The sequence below is a fragment of the Spea bombifrons genome, chromosome 3 (assembly GCF_027358695.1).
Source record: "Spea bombifrons isolate aSpeBom1 chromosome 3, aSpeBom1.2.pri, whole genome shotgun sequence".
In the NCBI taxonomy this organism is placed as follows: Eukaryota; Metazoa; Chordata; class Amphibia; order Anura; family Pelobatidae; genus Spea; species Spea bombifrons.
In genome coordinates, this window is record NC_071089.1 from 102,413,026 (window position 1) to 102,430,111 (window position 17,086).

At 41.5% G+C, this 17,086-nt stretch overlaps 1 protein-coding gene across 1 annotated transcript in view; it reads left to right on the plus strand.

Annotated features, from left to right (window-relative positions):
- Window positions 1-16,704, plus strand: part of PER2 (period circadian regulator 2) — a 34,201-nt gene extending 17,497 nt beyond the window's left edge. The window contains exons 6-23 of the mRNA XM_053460177.1: window positions 515-716; window positions 1,218-1,269; window positions 3,782-3,924; window positions 4,757-4,835; window positions 5,490-5,596; window positions 5,785-5,938; window positions 6,158-6,266; window positions 6,596-6,724; window positions 7,744-7,825; window positions 8,179-8,326; window positions 10,302-10,462; window positions 10,649-10,807; window positions 11,342-11,554; window positions 13,042-13,916; window positions 13,997-14,180; window positions 14,269-14,467; window positions 14,878-15,028; window positions 15,833-16,704. Coding sequence (XP_053316152.1) covers window positions 515-716; window positions 1,218-1,269; window positions 3,782-3,924; window positions 4,757-4,835; window positions 5,490-5,596; window positions 5,785-5,938; window positions 6,158-6,266; window positions 6,596-6,724; window positions 7,744-7,825; window positions 8,179-8,326; window positions 10,302-10,462; window positions 10,649-10,807; window positions 11,342-11,554; window positions 13,042-13,916; window positions 13,997-14,180; window positions 14,269-14,467; window positions 14,878-15,028; window positions 15,833-15,931 — 3,246 coding nt within the window. The 3' untranslated portion in view covers window positions 15,932-16,704. The remainder of the gene's footprint in view (window positions 1-514; window positions 717-1,217; window positions 1,270-3,781; window positions 3,925-4,756; window positions 4,836-5,489; window positions 5,597-5,784; window positions 5,939-6,157; window positions 6,267-6,595; window positions 6,725-7,743; window positions 7,826-8,178; window positions 8,327-10,301; window positions 10,463-10,648; window positions 10,808-11,341; window positions 11,555-13,041; window positions 13,917-13,996; window positions 14,181-14,268; window positions 14,468-14,877; window positions 15,029-15,832) is intronic.
- Window positions 16,705-17,086: the final 382 nt, after the last annotated feature.

Genomic DNA, 17,086 nt, shown 5'->3' on the forward strand with positions numbered 1-17,086 from the left:
CCCTGTACAACAATTGGAGTATGAATAAAGTTTGTTGAATTCAGAGCGTTGAGGGGTAGTTTTCATGCTATGAAGTGCGCTATCCTCTTACGATATCAGATATTTGGCGAGTTAAGACTTTCATGGCAGATAATTAGCAACCCCCCTGCCACAAACCCTGTATTTTAAAATTGACACTAAACCTACCAATACATGAACTAAATATATAAAGCAGCCATCCTCCTGTTTTAAGTCTCTACCCCATTAAGTTATTTCTTCTCTATGAAGTGGCTCTTTTTTTATCAACTTGTTCAGACAGCCTTTTTTAATATGGGGTTGGATTGGAAATTAGAATTATAATTTTTACCCCCCCTTGCCACGCTGTCTGCTTCTCTGATCCAAACCATTGCATTTAAACAAGGATAGCGTCCCCCGAAAATGCAGCACATCTCCAGGTTTCTATTTATACTTTTATTTTCTAATAAATTGTAGGTATTTTTGATACTTTTCACAATGATTACGATTCTGTCCTTAGGACGTGTTTGCTGTGGCGGTTTCCCTAGTAACTGGACGGATCCTGTACATCTCGGAGCAGGCCTCGGTGGTCCTGCGCTGTGGGGCAGATGTCTTCTCGCAGGTTCGCTTTGTTGAACTCTTGGCCCCTCAGGATGTGAGCGTGTTCTACAGCTCTACCACCCCATACAGACTCCCATCATGGAGCATCTGCAACGGAGCTGGTGAGAAACTAACCACGTTCGGCATATCTGTTTAATCTCACGGGTGACATTTATTCGTAGGAATATGTAGTGAATATTGCTTATTGAACAATTAAATGGTAGGCTGTCAGGTTACTGTTATTTCCATGCAGCTCCTGCGTACCGATGCAAATAAAATTCAATAAATAAAATATATTTACATAACACTATTTTCAGAGTGCAAGCAGATCCCACAGCGATATCACAATACTGAACATAAATAACACTTAAAAAAGGAACAGCTTTCCTGCAGTAGTAGATGTAGCTATAAATACTCAATTTAAGACCTGCAACAAACAGCAACTTATTAGCATTGGGTTCATAATCCAGATTCTCTATAGAAAAAATCTTTTATGAACTTTTTTATAACTTAAAAGTTAATCTTAAACTTTATTTTTTTAGAAACAAATTCCATTTACAGGGCTGCATTCATGATGTGGTAAATGGGTCATTCAACTGATTTTTTCCCCCCTTCCCTTTTAGATTCTGGATCTCTGGAGGGTATGGAGGAAAAGCCCTTTTACTGTCGCATCAGGTGAGCCCTCGGACATCACAATACTTTGTTCTAAACTCTTTCTACCAACGTATTATGTTGTGTCTGCAATTTGTGGTATTTATGTATAGATATAAATATTATGCATTAGACATGCATTTTTAATTACATAATATGTAATTATCTCTTTTGAAGTAAGGACCGCGATTAAAATATGATTTCAAAATAACAGCTGAACTGGCAGTTAGTTTTCATTCTTTAATATTAGCCCCTGCTGCCAATATATTTTATATTGTAAAAATTGGACCCCAGGAAAGCATTTCCTTGGGCCCTGCTCCACGCTCCATAGCATGCAATCACTCCCTCCGCTACCACACCAAAATAAAATAAAATGCCACACTGACCACAGATTAGGGGAAGATTGTGAGTCAGTGCAGTCTTCCCTCTTTCTGACCCTACCATGACATTGAGAGGTCCTCTCTCCCATAATCATCCCCAGAGTCCCTTTGTCCCCTCATTCACTGAGCCATACCTCTCTTTTACTTACTCCCTGTAGTTCAGGTATACATCAAATAAACACATGTAAACAGCACGTGCATGTATAGATCAACTGAATACAAACCCTGTATTTGTAGGTATGTATAAATAATTTATAGAAGCATAGCAGATATAAATCAACAGAATAACACAAAAACCCAGCTTTGCAGGAATAGATCAACTGGAATTCACATAAAAACTCAGTATTAAAGGTATAGATAAAACCTTCTAAATCACAGGAATAGATCACACGTTGCACACTCCAAAGGCCAGCCCTGGCGTCCACACAGAACCTCACCAACACCCAAATTACACACATAGGACGTGCCATATTTGTCCCCAAACACCCCAGCGTATGACATATTTGTTCCCAAGCTGCCCACCCTGTGCAATCTTTGTCCCCAAGGCTTAAACGCCCTGTTTGTGCCATCTTTGCCTTTCCACAAATCAATTATACATCTATGATACACACAAACATTTTTACAGTCACTCACTAATTCACACGATTCATTCACACAATCATTTATTCTCTCACTCTTCCACACAAATTATTTACACATATTCATTAATACATTCTCACAAATGTATTAATTCTCTCTCATTCACACATGTCATCCACATATTTATTCATACTCATTCACACAATTCATACACGCATTATTTCATTTATTCTCTCAGAAAAATATATAAAATGCAGAACATAATGTACGGTGCCCCAAATGACCCTGCGAATTATAATCTAGTAAAAGCAAACAAAAGTGAGGATAATCCAGAGTAACTACCACTAAATCTTGTTTTATTCGGGTAGATGCACGCAGCCAGCCTCCTGGGACTTCAATGGGTACCTGAAAGCTTTGTGTCATGCTTCTGCTAGGAAAATTTTTTTATTTGGTCCAGAGTGATAGACATTCTATCACCAACATCACGGGAGAGGACAGCTCAGGCTGCAGATGAATAGCCTGACATCCTAAATTTTATTTCTGTTGTATGGCAGGCTGCTGCTTCTTCTTTATATAACCTTGAAACCTTGTAGCTGTCTGTTACATCATGACAGACTACTTCTTTATTACATATTCTTTTTCATCAATACTATTGTTGGTGCCGGCAATTACCCATGATACTTTGCACCTCGCACATCTTTACAGACCTTGGATGTCATGCGTAGTTTGGATCAATAAGAGGGCACGTTCTTTGGGTCAGACACAGCGCAGAAATATTCTCTCTTTTATACTCCACAAAGCGAGACTAAAGCATGAAGCAAATTGCAAATATACACAGAATAGCATGGGTGCAAATAGTACCCCATTGAAGCACAGCCTCTGTATGTTCATTGTTTCCAACACTGAACCAACTACTAAAACAGTTTTTTCTCAACAAAGAAATGTCTAGTTTTAGCGTGTTAATCAGTAACACTTGTAACCTGTAGAAGAGGATTGACAGCATAACCATGTGCTCCAAACACCGCTGATCTGTTTGCTTGTTTTTTGTGTAACAAACACATAACACGTTAAACTTAAAACTGAATGAACCTTATACAGGTAGTGCTTGATCTTGTTAGGTTCAGGATAGATCTATGCCTATATCATGCATGTTTAAATCTCCTCACTGTGTTAACCTCTACCACTTCTGTTGGGAGGCTTAACCCTCTCAGTTAAGTAAATTGAATGGACATACTGATATGTAGACATCTCCCCATACTCGCTGGTAGGAGTTGTAGGCATCATTGCTGAACCCAGCCACAAAGCACAATGTGTGCATAAACATGTTCCCCGCTGCCTCTGCATACTCACAGTTAGCCGACAGGGTGCTGCCTGACATCAGGTGGCAACAGCCAGTGAAATCCCACTTGCTTCAATGATCCCTGCTCAAGAAAAATGGCACATGGTGACCTCTTAAACCTGATCCCCAGCACTTATATTCTATGGTTTACAAAATAAATAAATCATTCTCCTATTATCAGGAAGGAAATTGTCTCCTGCGATTCTCTGTAGAACAAAACATTTTATTTAACCTGCAGCTGTGGCCGGGAATCCCGACGAGAGATCTCTTATCATCCTTTCCGCTTGACCCCATATCTAATCCGGGCACAAGCAGAGGGGAGCCCTGCTGAACAACTGTGCTGTGTGCTGTTTGCTGAGAGGGTGCACTCCGGATATGAAGGTACTCGAGCTCATACTAGGCACACTAAATCATCAGGATAATGGCCATGGACCGACCTCTTCAGAGTTTTTTGCACAGCCCTCGCCTGCCTAAAAATAGAATTTCTCGCAACTGTCTTGACCATGGGCGTCCAACCTGCGGCCCTCCAGCTGCTGCAGGACTACATCTCCCATAATGCTCTTTCAGCTAAGGGGCTGGCTGAGGAGGATGGGAGATGCAGTCCTGCAGCAGCTGGAGGGCCGCAGGTTGGACACCCATGGTCTAAAACGTTAATGTTTTTTGTGGGGTTTTTTTTTTTGCGTCCTTGCACTTCATAAAATTTTTGTTCTTGTCTTAAGGCTTCCTTAATTTATGTTTATACCTCTTATTGTATATTTTAAACAATATCTTGCACGGCTGTCTAACATGAGTTCATTAAAATGCATTGCAAATTGAGTCTCCTTATTGGCGAGTCTCTCGGGAAAAGCTTAAGATTATAAATAAAGCATTTACCAAATTAAGACATGATTTTACTTTTCCACCTTTTTGCTGCTGCGCCAGTTTTAGCTTTTCCTTTGAAGCGATCCGTCTTAAGTTATTTCTGTCTAATCTCTTAGAAACACCACATGTTAATATTACCCAATTATGTATCTTTGCCTTGTGATGCTTAGCTGGATATTTTTAGGAACACCAGGTCTAAGATGCATGCTAGATCCTTTTTTGGACCAATTCAATTTTATTGTAAAGTGGGCCAAGTGTTATGTAAAAGTGGGCACAGTTGATGAAAGGCTTTGCAGAATCGTATGTTTTTTTTTTTTCTTACATTCTTGTGAATTTTTGGCATTTTGTTTAGCGCCTCGGATCCCTGCAGATAAACGCATCTTCACGACCACTCACACACCCAGCTGTCTGTTCCAAGACATTGATGAAAGGTGAGGGGATTTTAATGCGGAGAAGTCCTCTTTCTCCCCAACAAAACCCATGAAACTATTGGCAAAGTAACTGTCCGTGGCTACTTTGTGAAATCCCGTTCTTATCTAGTTTCCTGTTACGTTACTGTTACCGTCATTCTGTATTAATAGCCAGCACTGTAATAGTCCACAAAATCAGAAAGATGATGTTTGATGTGGAAATACTGAGACATCAGACTTTATTCAATTAAGGGAAAGCTGGCAGAAGAGCGGCGGTTTCAGTTCGATATTCATTATAAAGGGCTTCTCCAGCGTGAAATTCAACGTGAAAGGAGACTTCAAAGAAATCTAAGTAACTTAAATATAGATTATACAAGACCAGTCAAGCTCTTCCCATGGCTCAATAGTGAAGGAGCTGAAATTGAAATCTCCCATCGATGTTTCAGAGATGTATTTTGTAGAACTGTCGATTAGGGAAGTTATATTTGTCAGTGCCAAGGCTACTAGATTCTGATTTTTTTTTTTATTATTTTTTTTTCCCCAAGAGCAAAAAACATTTCAGATTAGCAAGAATGAAATACGTTTGTTTAGCAAGGAAAGCCTGGGAAGCTTTCTCTGTATTGTCCTTCTCTGTCTGTTGCCTGCCTATTTCAACTGTGCTTCTTGTCTAAACAGAGCTGTACCTTTGCTGGGATACCTTCCTCAGGACCTGATCGGCAGCCCTATTATTCTGCACCTTCATCCTAGTGATCGGCCGCTCATGCTGGCTGTACACAAAAAGAGTATGTGTGTTAATCCTACTCTTCCAACGTTCTACAAGGCTTTCACCCTCGAATAAATATAACCTCAATCTGAAAGCAAGATTCCGTCTGTGTTCTAATGTTATACAGATATCTTAGATTAATTCAGTTTGTAAAATGCCCTTCAGTGTTCTTCCATTAACATATATTGTGTTTGCGCTCTCTCCCAGTTCTGCAGCATGGAGGGCAACCGTTTGATTTCTCACCTATTCGGTTCTGTGCACGCAATGGGGAGTACATCACCATAGACACCAGCTGGTCTAGCTTCGTCAACCCTTGGAGTCGTAAAGTGTCCTTCATCATTGGCAGACACAAAGTTAGGATGTGAGTGTCTCGCTTTGTACAAATGATGCCGTGAAGGGATTCTCAGTTTGTTACTTGCACAGCAATGAAGCCCAATCCATTTCAACCAGCTGCATGTGCTCACTCTGTATCTTTTAGGACATATTAAGATAACATATTAGGTATTGAACCAACAATGTCTTGCATGATGACTAACCGTTTAGTACACACATATGGTGCGGATCTTTCTTTTCTCATTAGGGGTCCTGTTAATGAAGACATATTCGCTGCACCCACATGCATGGAAGATCAGTCGGTGCAGCCTGGAATTCAGGAGATCACAGAGCAGATACATCAGCTACTCATGCAGGTAATGCCTGTACATTTTCTATGCTACGAGAATGGACTACCAAATATATGAAAATGTATAATCCAGAAAATCGGATCTGTATTTCATTTCTTTGGATATTCTTTGTGACAGCAGTTATAGTGCTAAATCTTATTCTACTGAATAGTGCTCACTATAAGAAGATCCCTGGTATGACCCAGTGATGGCATCTCACGGCCCCACATTGGGTCTTTTTTTGGGGGGGGGTGTTTAGTTACAAAACAAATTCAAAAGGAAATGTAATACATATGATCATCACAGTGCAGCAGTGGCGTTCAGCAATGCTAGTATGACCTGTTTGTTCTCTTCAGCCTGTCCACAACAGCAGCTCCAGCGGATACGGGAGTTTGGGAAGTAATGGGTCCCATGAAAATCCAATGAGTGCAGCATCCTCCAGCGATAGCAACGGGAACCTCAACGAGGACATAAAGGACAAGCATGTTAGTTTTGGGGATGATGATGTAAAGAGGGTCCGGAAGGGAAGGAGTATCTGGCAGTGCTCCATGTGTGTTTATCTGTCTGCATGCTTTTTTCACATGCTCCGGGAGTCTCCTTTCTCTCCTCACCAGACCCCAGCCAAGGCTTTGCTTTTTATTAATTCCCCTATGTGTCTCTGTCATATTTAGGGTTCCAATTTGCATCTTATATGACATCACAGTTTTTTCTTTTTTTCCCCTCTACTCTAATTATACCAATTTTCACAGCCGGCCATTAATCAAGTCACATTTTCCGTGTGTGGGGGTTCCCATCATTCATGTATCCCCTACACTGAGGGCATTTTTATCTTTAGAGTAATTCTCCCCTCCTCGTCTGTGTTTATGTTTCAAACTTAAACACAGGAGACTGTGGGTTGTCTGTGTCTTTTCCACAATCCTGCTGTCACTTCTTCAACCTGCCTCCATAACATGCTTTGTTCCTGCTATTTGTGTGCTGTCAATATGGGCTTCAATCCGTACGACAAACTGAATTAAAATGCGTATGTGTGAGATGCCCACCTGAGTGGCCGTGCGTCACAATCAAAGCATGCCCTATTTGCCTTTGTAGAAACAACAGAGTACATGAGCATCGCTAGAGGTGTGCAGTGTGATTCTAAGTGGGTGTTTTGGCAGTATTTGTCAATTAGGAAAACTACTGTGTAATATGCTACGCCAAATACTGTTATGGATTGCATGTCTACACACATTATTTTACCTCTGTTCTAGTTTATTGCTGGCACCATAATGTTTTCACCAATATGTTTTTTCATTATAATTGCTTACTTATACCTATTGGGAACCAAGGAGGTTTTCAATATCCTTCCTTGTCTTACTGTGACAGATCTGTATTAGCAATGAATATGCATATGCAGGTCATCTGATATTGTAATATAATTAGACAGCTGTAATGTCAGGGTCTTTGCGGATGGGCTACAAGACGCAGCAGAATACTCTTACATATAAAATGTTTCTTTCCTCACCAGGCATCTTCCGCTGTGCAGAAGGAGGAGCAGGGAACCAGCGGCCTTGAGGTTAAAGATACACAGAACCCAGAGAAGCAAGCAGGTATAATAGCATGGGCTCCAAAGACCATATTGAATGACTTCTCGATTGTATGTTGGTGACTGCATTGGTTTATAAATAAATGTAAATTGGGTCTTGGAGAATATATATAAAATAATAGGGGAAGAATTTGACAGTTACCAGAAGTAGTGCTAACCCAAACTAAGTGGCCCAAATTAACTTATGAACAAGACAAGATAGCAACACATATCATAATGGCACCTTTTTTTTTTTTTTAACTTGGTAGGGGTTAGTAAAGGGGCTTTGCTAATATCAATTATTGAGACAGTAGTTACAACCATCATTGACACCACCATTGTTCGGATCGCAGCTTTATCTCTGTATCATTTTCTCAGATCATGCTCCTAATGCAGACATGGATGATAAAGACCTTGCCAAGGATGGATCAGAGAGCGGTGTCTGTCCCGTGCAGATTGAAGAGCTACCGGTTAAACAGTCTCCCTATTCGTACCAGCAGATCAGTTGTCTGGACAGTGTTATCAGGTGAATAAAGCCGCTGATTGCCTACTGTACTGCCCAGGCAAGAGTACGCCGAGCTGAAAAAAGTGCTAGGATTCTTCTTGTTAAATGAATGATCCACCCAGCTATTACTACTGAATTCCACAAGGAGCCACGTTACATATAAATCCATTTTATACAGTGGTTTTGTGCAGCACAATGGCTGTTAAGAATGCTAGACATTGTTACAAAAGCTACAGAGAGAGACCAAATAATTCAAAAGTCAGGGCAGTTACTACCTCAGCTGGTTAAAAACAAGGAGTGCTGTGCGACTCAATGGGAACCATTGGTGTGCTTTACCTAGTTCAAGGGAAAATGAGCGCACTAAGGAATTTGCTTCAGTTTTCGGTTTGAAACTTCTTGGCTCACACAGCCTCTTTGTGCTGTGACCGTTAGTTTTACAGAGAACAGAGCTGAGAATAACTTTGTTTTAGGGGTATTGTATTCTTTAAAGAAAGCCCAGGGCAGAGGTACAGAAGCCGGATAACCACTCATGGACAGCATGAGAAGCACACAACATAAGTTATGTATAAAGTGGATATAGAGGCAAAAAGGGGATTATTGAAAACCTTATTTGCATTCGCCGTGGTGGCAGCACTTTGAGTTTAGATTTCTGGCTGCAGTGTGTAGATTAGTGTTAAAAAATGCCTTTGCTTGTCCCTTAATATATATTACACACGTACATCTGTTGTACTTGACAAAGAGAAACTCCCTAAAAACCAGTTACATATGCGAGTAACAAATAGTTTTTATTAGTATAATAGGGTACATAAAAGTTGAGGATACAAATAATGCAGAACATACCTTGTTCTAATTTGTGTAACCGTTTAACGACAAGTGAATCCCTCTGAAAGAAACGGGAAACACGAACATGATGATCCAATTTACAGGTCAATTTGTGATGGGATGAGTGATTTACAGACAGTTTATTTGCATGGATTCCAGTGTTAATGTGAGCTGCACGAACACTACATATGGTTCTTTGCGGCACAGATTGAAAACACACTTGCAGTTAGGTTCTGTAAGATGCAGGTACTGTGATCCCTCTTCACCAAATCAACAAAATCTCACGGAGAGGGTTTATACTATAACATTTCACATGAAGCTATTGCTCTAGTTATTTGCAATTAAGTTACTTGGGATCTGTCTAGAAGTGTGAACATACATGCAAATGTGTACATAGAAAAATAATACAGAGGGTAGAGAGTTAAACACAAAACAAACATATAAAAGTGAAAACGCTAAAGGTCGGTTTGTTTATTAACGACGTGAGAGTTCCACTGTTGGTAACACCTTTAGTCCCTAAGAAATACACCCCCAGAAACCCTGGATGAGATAATTCTTGTGTTCGGGGGAATCCTATCCCAGAACTAGCAGCTCAACACGATTTGAAAGCACAGTGGCTATTCTTTCTGTAAGCCACATATACTTTATGCGATAATCAATTACATGGCGTTTATACATCCCACATAGTGCTAATGGGCAGATGGAAACCTGGTTCATAAGGAAAATATGACGGTAGAGCGCTCTATGGCCCACCCTCAAAAGTTTTTTTTGTTCTGTAATTAATGATACTGAACCCATTCTCTTACTACAAGAAATAAAAGTATTCCCTCAAGATTTTAAGCTTGCGAGCAGGGCTCTCACCCACCTAATGTATCTTAGTGTCTTAGTCTGTCAATTCTCGTCTTGTCATACCCCTTGAATATATGTATTGTATTAAGCGCTGCGTAAACTGTTGGCCCTATATAAATAAAAGATGATAATAATAATAAAATGGATTTTTTGGTTTGTGTGGAAGTAGTGACTGAAGTGATAAGAGACGGGTACAACATCATCAAATATCAAGAGATCTTTCCAAAAGTCGGAAATCTTTCTAATGAAATGTTTTTTAAAAAGTTTTATACGATACACATGGGGCTTGTTTGAAATCTTTCTCAATTCCCACACATCTCTTCAGATACCTGGAAAGTTGCAGTGCCCCCATCAATACTAAACGCAAGTGGGAGTCCCCCTGCAATACACCGTCTTCTACCTCGGATGATGACCCAGTCCAGATGCAGGACAAGAAGATGGAGATACAAAAGGAAAGCCCTGTAGCGGGAATGAAACTACAATTAGGTATTTCTATTTTGGCCAGAATTCTGTGAAACTTGAAAAATAATATTTTCTAGAATGCGTCTTAAAATTCAAGAACTCTTGTGTCCCACATGTTTTGAGCTGGGAAGGTTTTGGGTAAATTGTTTGAGTTGTAAAACATTTGTAAATTAACACATTTCTCCTCTCGCCTCTCTCTCTCTGCATCAGGATCACGTCCGCCCCACACTACCATGCCTGTTCCAGGCCCTCCTTCCATGCCTGTGCTAAATCCTCTGTCAATTGGTGCCAAGGCTGAAAGTGTCGTATCTCTCACCAGCCATTGTAGCTACAGCAGCACAATTGTACACGTTGGAGACAAGAAGACAGGTAGGAGTGTAGAGAGTCTTCTCTGCATACTGTATTCTCATCTTAACCATTGCCCTTATTGTAACAGATTAATACAAACGGTTTTGCTAATGAAGAAAGATTGAAGTAGGTTCCTGACACTTTTAATATGTTGTCTTTTTTGAATTCCAAACTTTTGAACGCTAGCGTATGGTTAAAAGTACGGTCACCGCTGTTGGTTTAGTAGGTCTACTTCAGTGTCTGGCAACCCACTGAAATATGCTTAAGTAACCATAACTACAGTTGAGGGTATTATAGCTGACGTTTTTCAACTTACATTAAACTTTTTGCACTGCAGAATGCCTTTTTGTGTCCCCAGCTTTAGCTAAAACAGCATTTGAAACAACATTTTTCTGCAGTAGCAGCCACTTTTGAATGAGCCAGGGAACTGTTAAATGTTATCAGTTTGGGGAACAAAAAAACCTATTCAGTAATCGAAGCTGTGCGTGGAGGATGATGACGAAGTAATTTTGCGTTTACGCGTATCCGACTACGTTTGTTCCTCCCGTTGTCCAGAATTTGAGGATGTGCCTGCGCACCTAGATGCTGTGCCACCCGCGTCTGGCACTACGGAGAAAGAGCCACGCAGGCCACTGGGGCTTACTAAGGAAGTGCTGGTGGCTCACACTCAGAAAGAGGAGAATCATTTCATGTCTGGTTTCATGGACACAAAAAAGCTTAGTGCCTTCCAGACTCGATGCAGCAGCTACCTGCATGAGAGGCCAGGGGGTGAGTGTATGATAAACACACGTTCAGTCTTTCTAATGTACAGCAGAGTGATTTTGAATTATTGTAAATAATAGGTGTAAATGATTTAACCAATTAATAATGGGGGGGGGGACCATCCAACACGGCTGTTTACATTTTAAATGGTTTAAAGCACTACATTAAAGTAGTCCACAAAAAGCAGTCTGAACCAATCTACACGTGGATGGGCTAGTGTTAAACATCGGGTGACCACGTTAGGCGTATGTCCCAGGACACACACAAGTTTTTATGTGCTGGTCAGCAATATGTGAAAGTTCTACTGTGCCTTCTATAACCAAGTAAAGATTTCTTTCAGTGAGTTTTCTGATCCTCACACATTTCAGAGCAGCACCTTACATGAGCTGATCAGCAACATGAGAAATGTATATGTGTCCTGGAGGAAAAGCCAACTTGGGTATCTCAAGGCAGTACCCACAAAAGGCATGTCTACAGTAAGAATTGGAACCACATAGCACCACATTGTGGCCAATTGGGTTAATTACAGATGTCTGCAATGTAATACCGAATAAATAAGTTTCTACACAACACCGTATTGGCTCGATCATAGGCCGCACCCGATTATAGGCTGCATCCTTAAAGGTGCTATTTTAAAGAAAAATGTATTTTTGGAGGAAAAATACACATGAGTGGAATGGTAAAACAGTATTTTATCTAATGAATAGGAATACATGTATTTTAACATTTTTGGTATCTATTACGCAGTTACCTTACTTTAGATATGCTCCCTCCCAACTTACCAATGCTTCCCCAGACTCCCTGGTGTCTAGCGGGGGATCCGGGTCCTCTGCAGCTGTGGGGGGATCCTCCTCTCTGGCAGCTGGTGATGCGCTCAGACAACCTCCACTGCTGCCGGTACTTCCGCTGGGGCTTCTATGACTGAGCACCGGAAGGTCATGTAATGCCGGCGCTCCTTCATAGAGGCCCCGGCTGAAGTGCATGCATCGTGCAGATGACCACCGGCTGCCAGAGCGGAGGATCCAGGTCCCCTGCAGCACTAAATGAAAAAAGAAGAAAAACCTGTCCAGCCCCCGGAACTGCATGTCCTGGGCATCCGGCAATACGAATTGTGCATTCCTGCTCTAAATCACGATTTTAGGCCGCACCCCTACTTTAAGTGTGGGGGGGTGCGGTTTATATTTGGGCCAATACGGTATTTCTTTTTAATAATATTAAATGAACATATAACAGACCCTGGTATTCAGCATAGTATTTTGGGTTTTTAGGTACCTGAGGGTTATAAATCTCCAAAATGTGAATACTGAATCTAAGATCAAGGGGCAGCAGTTATCATGAATTTCTTTTAAATGGCAATTCTGACCATAGGTTTTACTATAAACAATAAGACTGGTGTGATATCTGAGCAGTAAATGTCAGTATGCATGTAATGATTTGGTTGCAGATTGCAGAGTGTTTAAAGGGCTAAATAATTACACTTTTTTTATCGGTAGGTACTCGTCGACACTGTACACAGGGTGCTGGTACCCTGTGGAAAAAAGCAGGCAAGAATCTGAAGCCCAAAGCAAAGCGTGTGCGACCCGAGTACTGGGATAGTAGTAGCTCTGGTCTTCCTCAGACTTCTCGATGTCCTCTTACTGGCTTCAATACCACAGCATGGTCACAATCTGACACCTCCCATCCAAGCTATCCCCCACTGTCATATCCTATTCTGCCTGCTTACACAATGCCAGTCTTCCCTCCACAACAGATTCCGATGCCGAATGAGAGCCCCCATTGCTCTCCTGCTGGCACTTACCCCACCCAACCTTTCCCTGCCCCTATGATTCCCCCTATGGTGGCACTGGTACTACCAAACTACTTGTACCCTCCAAACTTGCCGCCTGCTATGTACCCAGTGTCTGCTCCACCTCCTGTATTCCCTGGCCAGTCATCCTCTTGTGCTCAACAAATGGCCTTTCCTGCTCCTCAGCCAACGTTGTCTACTGCTCCACCGGCCTTCTCCCTTTCACAGCCAACCTACCCTGTTCCACAGTCTGTAATGTCAACACCGCAGAATGCCTTTCCTGTGCCTTTACCATCATATGCACCACAGACAGTTGAGAATACTTATCCTAGACAGTCTACCCAATACCCTCTTCTACCCAACGCACCAAAGATGAATGAAGGGCTCTCTCGTTCCTCCACGCCCAGAGATCCTCCTTCTCCCCCACTGTTCCAGTCTCGCTGCAGCTCTCCGCTTCAACTCAACTTGCTGCAACTGGAAGAGTCACAGAAAGCAGAGCGTTTAGAGGGAGCCCTTGGATTAAAAAATGTGGGGACAAGAAACAGCACAGTGACGCCAAAACCCTCTAAGCAGTCCGTACCGGTAGGTGCAGCTTATTCAGGTATAAATATGGCGCTGTGTGCATTACACAATTGCGTAACTATCACATCTCTGGCTCCTAGCTCCCTTCAAGGGCAGGATCCCCTGCAGATGCACAAACCAGTGATGCTATGTCGGCCTGTAGCGACCTTATGGATCTACTGCTGCACGAGGATGCGTCTTGTGGAACATGTTCTGCCTCCTCTGCTGTCTCAGAATCCATGACATCTGGATCTCATGGTCAAGGTACATCTGGAAGCCAAACAGGTGGGTTAATAAGCAAGTGTAAGACATGCAGCATCACAGACTATGACTGGTTCATGGGGATACATTAACTAACCTTTTGTGGTTACAGGGAGCAGCCTGACCAGCCGCAGCAGCAAATACTTTGGCAGTGTGGATTCCTCTGAGAATAATCAGCATCAACTACAAAAACAAGGAAAAGAAACTGCAGCTGGGGAGTCCGTAATGAAGTATGTCCTACAGGACCCTATGTGGCTGCTCATGGCCAATGCAGATGAGAATGTAATGATGACCTACCAGATACCGCTGCGGTGAGTGTGCTGGAAACCAAATCTATATGGTCTGGTAATGCAAATACATCCACATACAGACTGTAGAAAATAATAGTTACTAATAATTGGAGGATTGTAATACTGACGGTGAGACAAACTGACCTGGACATTTTACAGAGGTGTTTTAGTTTGTCGTCTATCAGCCCATGAGACAAAGGATTTGTCCGCTTAAGAGTATAAATATGAATGAACCTGGTCTGTTAATCCGAAGCTTTCCAAGGCCAGTGCCCTCAAGGGCCTTGGACAATTTTGGATTAACATAAGCTACTACATTTATAGTGATACTTTGCTAGCAAGTTCATACAGACCTCTGTGTCACTGCTCCCTCATGCTGGCTATTGATGCTCGGCGCTGGGATATCATGTCAAGACAATGCTTTTTCTTTTTAGGGACATGGATGCTGTTCTTAAGGAGGACAAGGAGAGGCTGAAATCCTTGCAGAAGCTGCAACCTCGTTTTACAGACGAGCAAAAGAAGGAACTGGGCGAGATTCACCCCTGGATACAACGGGGTGGTTTGCCACAGGCTATGGAGGTGATGGTAAGGATAAATTGTTAAATATATCCCCTGTAACTCTTGGAAGCAGGCTTGGTGTAGATTGAGAATATTCTTTGACAGGGGTAATGTGGCACTGAACCATAAAACCCTTGCAATGTGATGGAATCAATTAATAGTGCAGAGAACAGGTTATAGCACTGCATCCAAACCAGCCCTCACATCTACAATCGGGACACGCTGCATTGCTGTCAGCGAGGAGGATGATACTTTAAGAGTAATCAAGAAGAACATTTCAGCGGATGCTATCATAATTGTTCCGCTTATTATACAAACCCACGCACGCTTCTAATACGAACCTGCCAGGACCGCATAGCAATCGCTGGAAAATGTAACATACAGGAGTTTCTCCAAACCCATTAGGTATAGAGTAATGACATGCACCTTATCACGGATATCACAGCTACCAACACGCTGGGTTTCATCACATTAAATCTGTGTTTATTTTTATTTACAATCTGCTTTTAAGACCTTGCTGTTTCGTGACAGATGCCAGGGAATGCCACAGGTGTAAACACAGTGCTCCCAGCTAATGTATTAATCAGCTTGGCCTCCAAAAGGTCCTATAATTGGCTAGACATTTAATCTAGGCTTTTAATAACTGGCGCTGTCTGGGCCAAAGTTAGTTTTTTCAGGTCATATTTGATGTGGTTTTCCAACCTGCAGCTCTGTGAATCTAGCTGCTGAAGAGAGATTTGTGCCGCGTGCATCAAGTGTGTTAAAAAAACTATTAGCCAAAGCCATTGCTGAGGTTAAGAGCCATTCACATATTTTTCTTTATTGTCTCAGGACTGTGTTTACTGCAAAGAGCGAGGTTCTGACTGCACAGAATACAAGGAGGCAATCCAAGCGCTTGAACTGAGTGGGATCTTGGAGTCGTGCGATTAAATAGTGGAAACGCATTTATAGCCAATTGTTACGACCCATCATATGAGTTATGATTTCAATGTGAACACCGCTCCCTTACTACAGACGTGTAGTATGTCCTCAACAACAAACAACATTTTTATTATTCCCCTCTCAAAGCGTTTCAGACAACCTGAAATAAATGCAATGGGTCCAGAATGGAACAAACATTAGAGAATGTTTAATCACAACAAAGATTCTGTCTATGAGGTTGCTTTTCTTAGATAATTCGGATGCCACTTCTCTCGTGGTTTTCAGCATCAATGGCATGGGGCCGTTTATATTTTGTTTTTGTCCTGAACATTTTTTGGTCTCTTCTAGAAGGTCCGTAAGCAAGGTGTAGACCTCTAAAAGGGGAAAATGCACTGCGTTTAAAATGTGCAGCCAAGACTTTTTCAAAGGCAGGGGGATTTTAGGGTAATATTTGCACAGTTTCAAACCTTGCTTATTTAAAAATGTTTCTATATATCTTTTCAGTTATGAAATGCTACCCCTTTCCCTTCGTGTGAATAAGCAATTCTACTGGATGCAGGTAGATGAAGATTGTACTCGGGCACCTCGCTTATTTCAGATTATCTTCACAAGGTGATACAAATGACTGTGTCCCTGTGCAACATTACCTACTATACACCCCATAGCACGGGATGTACTTATGTAAAGCTAAATGTCAGATCTATACCAAAGCAGCAAAATTGCCCACAAATTGTAACAAAGGCCAGCCTGTTGGTGAGACTCAACTCTTTGCTTTGCACATCTCAGTTCAGTAGTATTTTCTGTACTGGATTCAAACTGTGTCTTTAACTTGCATATTGTACCAGGTTGGGGCCAAATTTACTTACATTTTAAGTGACATAATAAACGTTGGGATTGATTACTAATTTTCACTGCTGCTCACCCCCAATCTGTCAAATGTATTGTGTGTTCTTTTGGTGCAGAGCTGTTTTTTGTTTTGTTTTGTTTTATTAAATGTATTATCTATGTTATATGTTTGTACAATGCAAGATTGTATGAGTGTGAACCGCTGTGCCTCTATCATGGTGTAAATCAAGCATAGTAATTGTGTTGTTGCCTGTATTTCAACACAGCAGATACATAGGGAGGATACATTAGTGTTGGTTTGTATCCAGTTATGGTTAA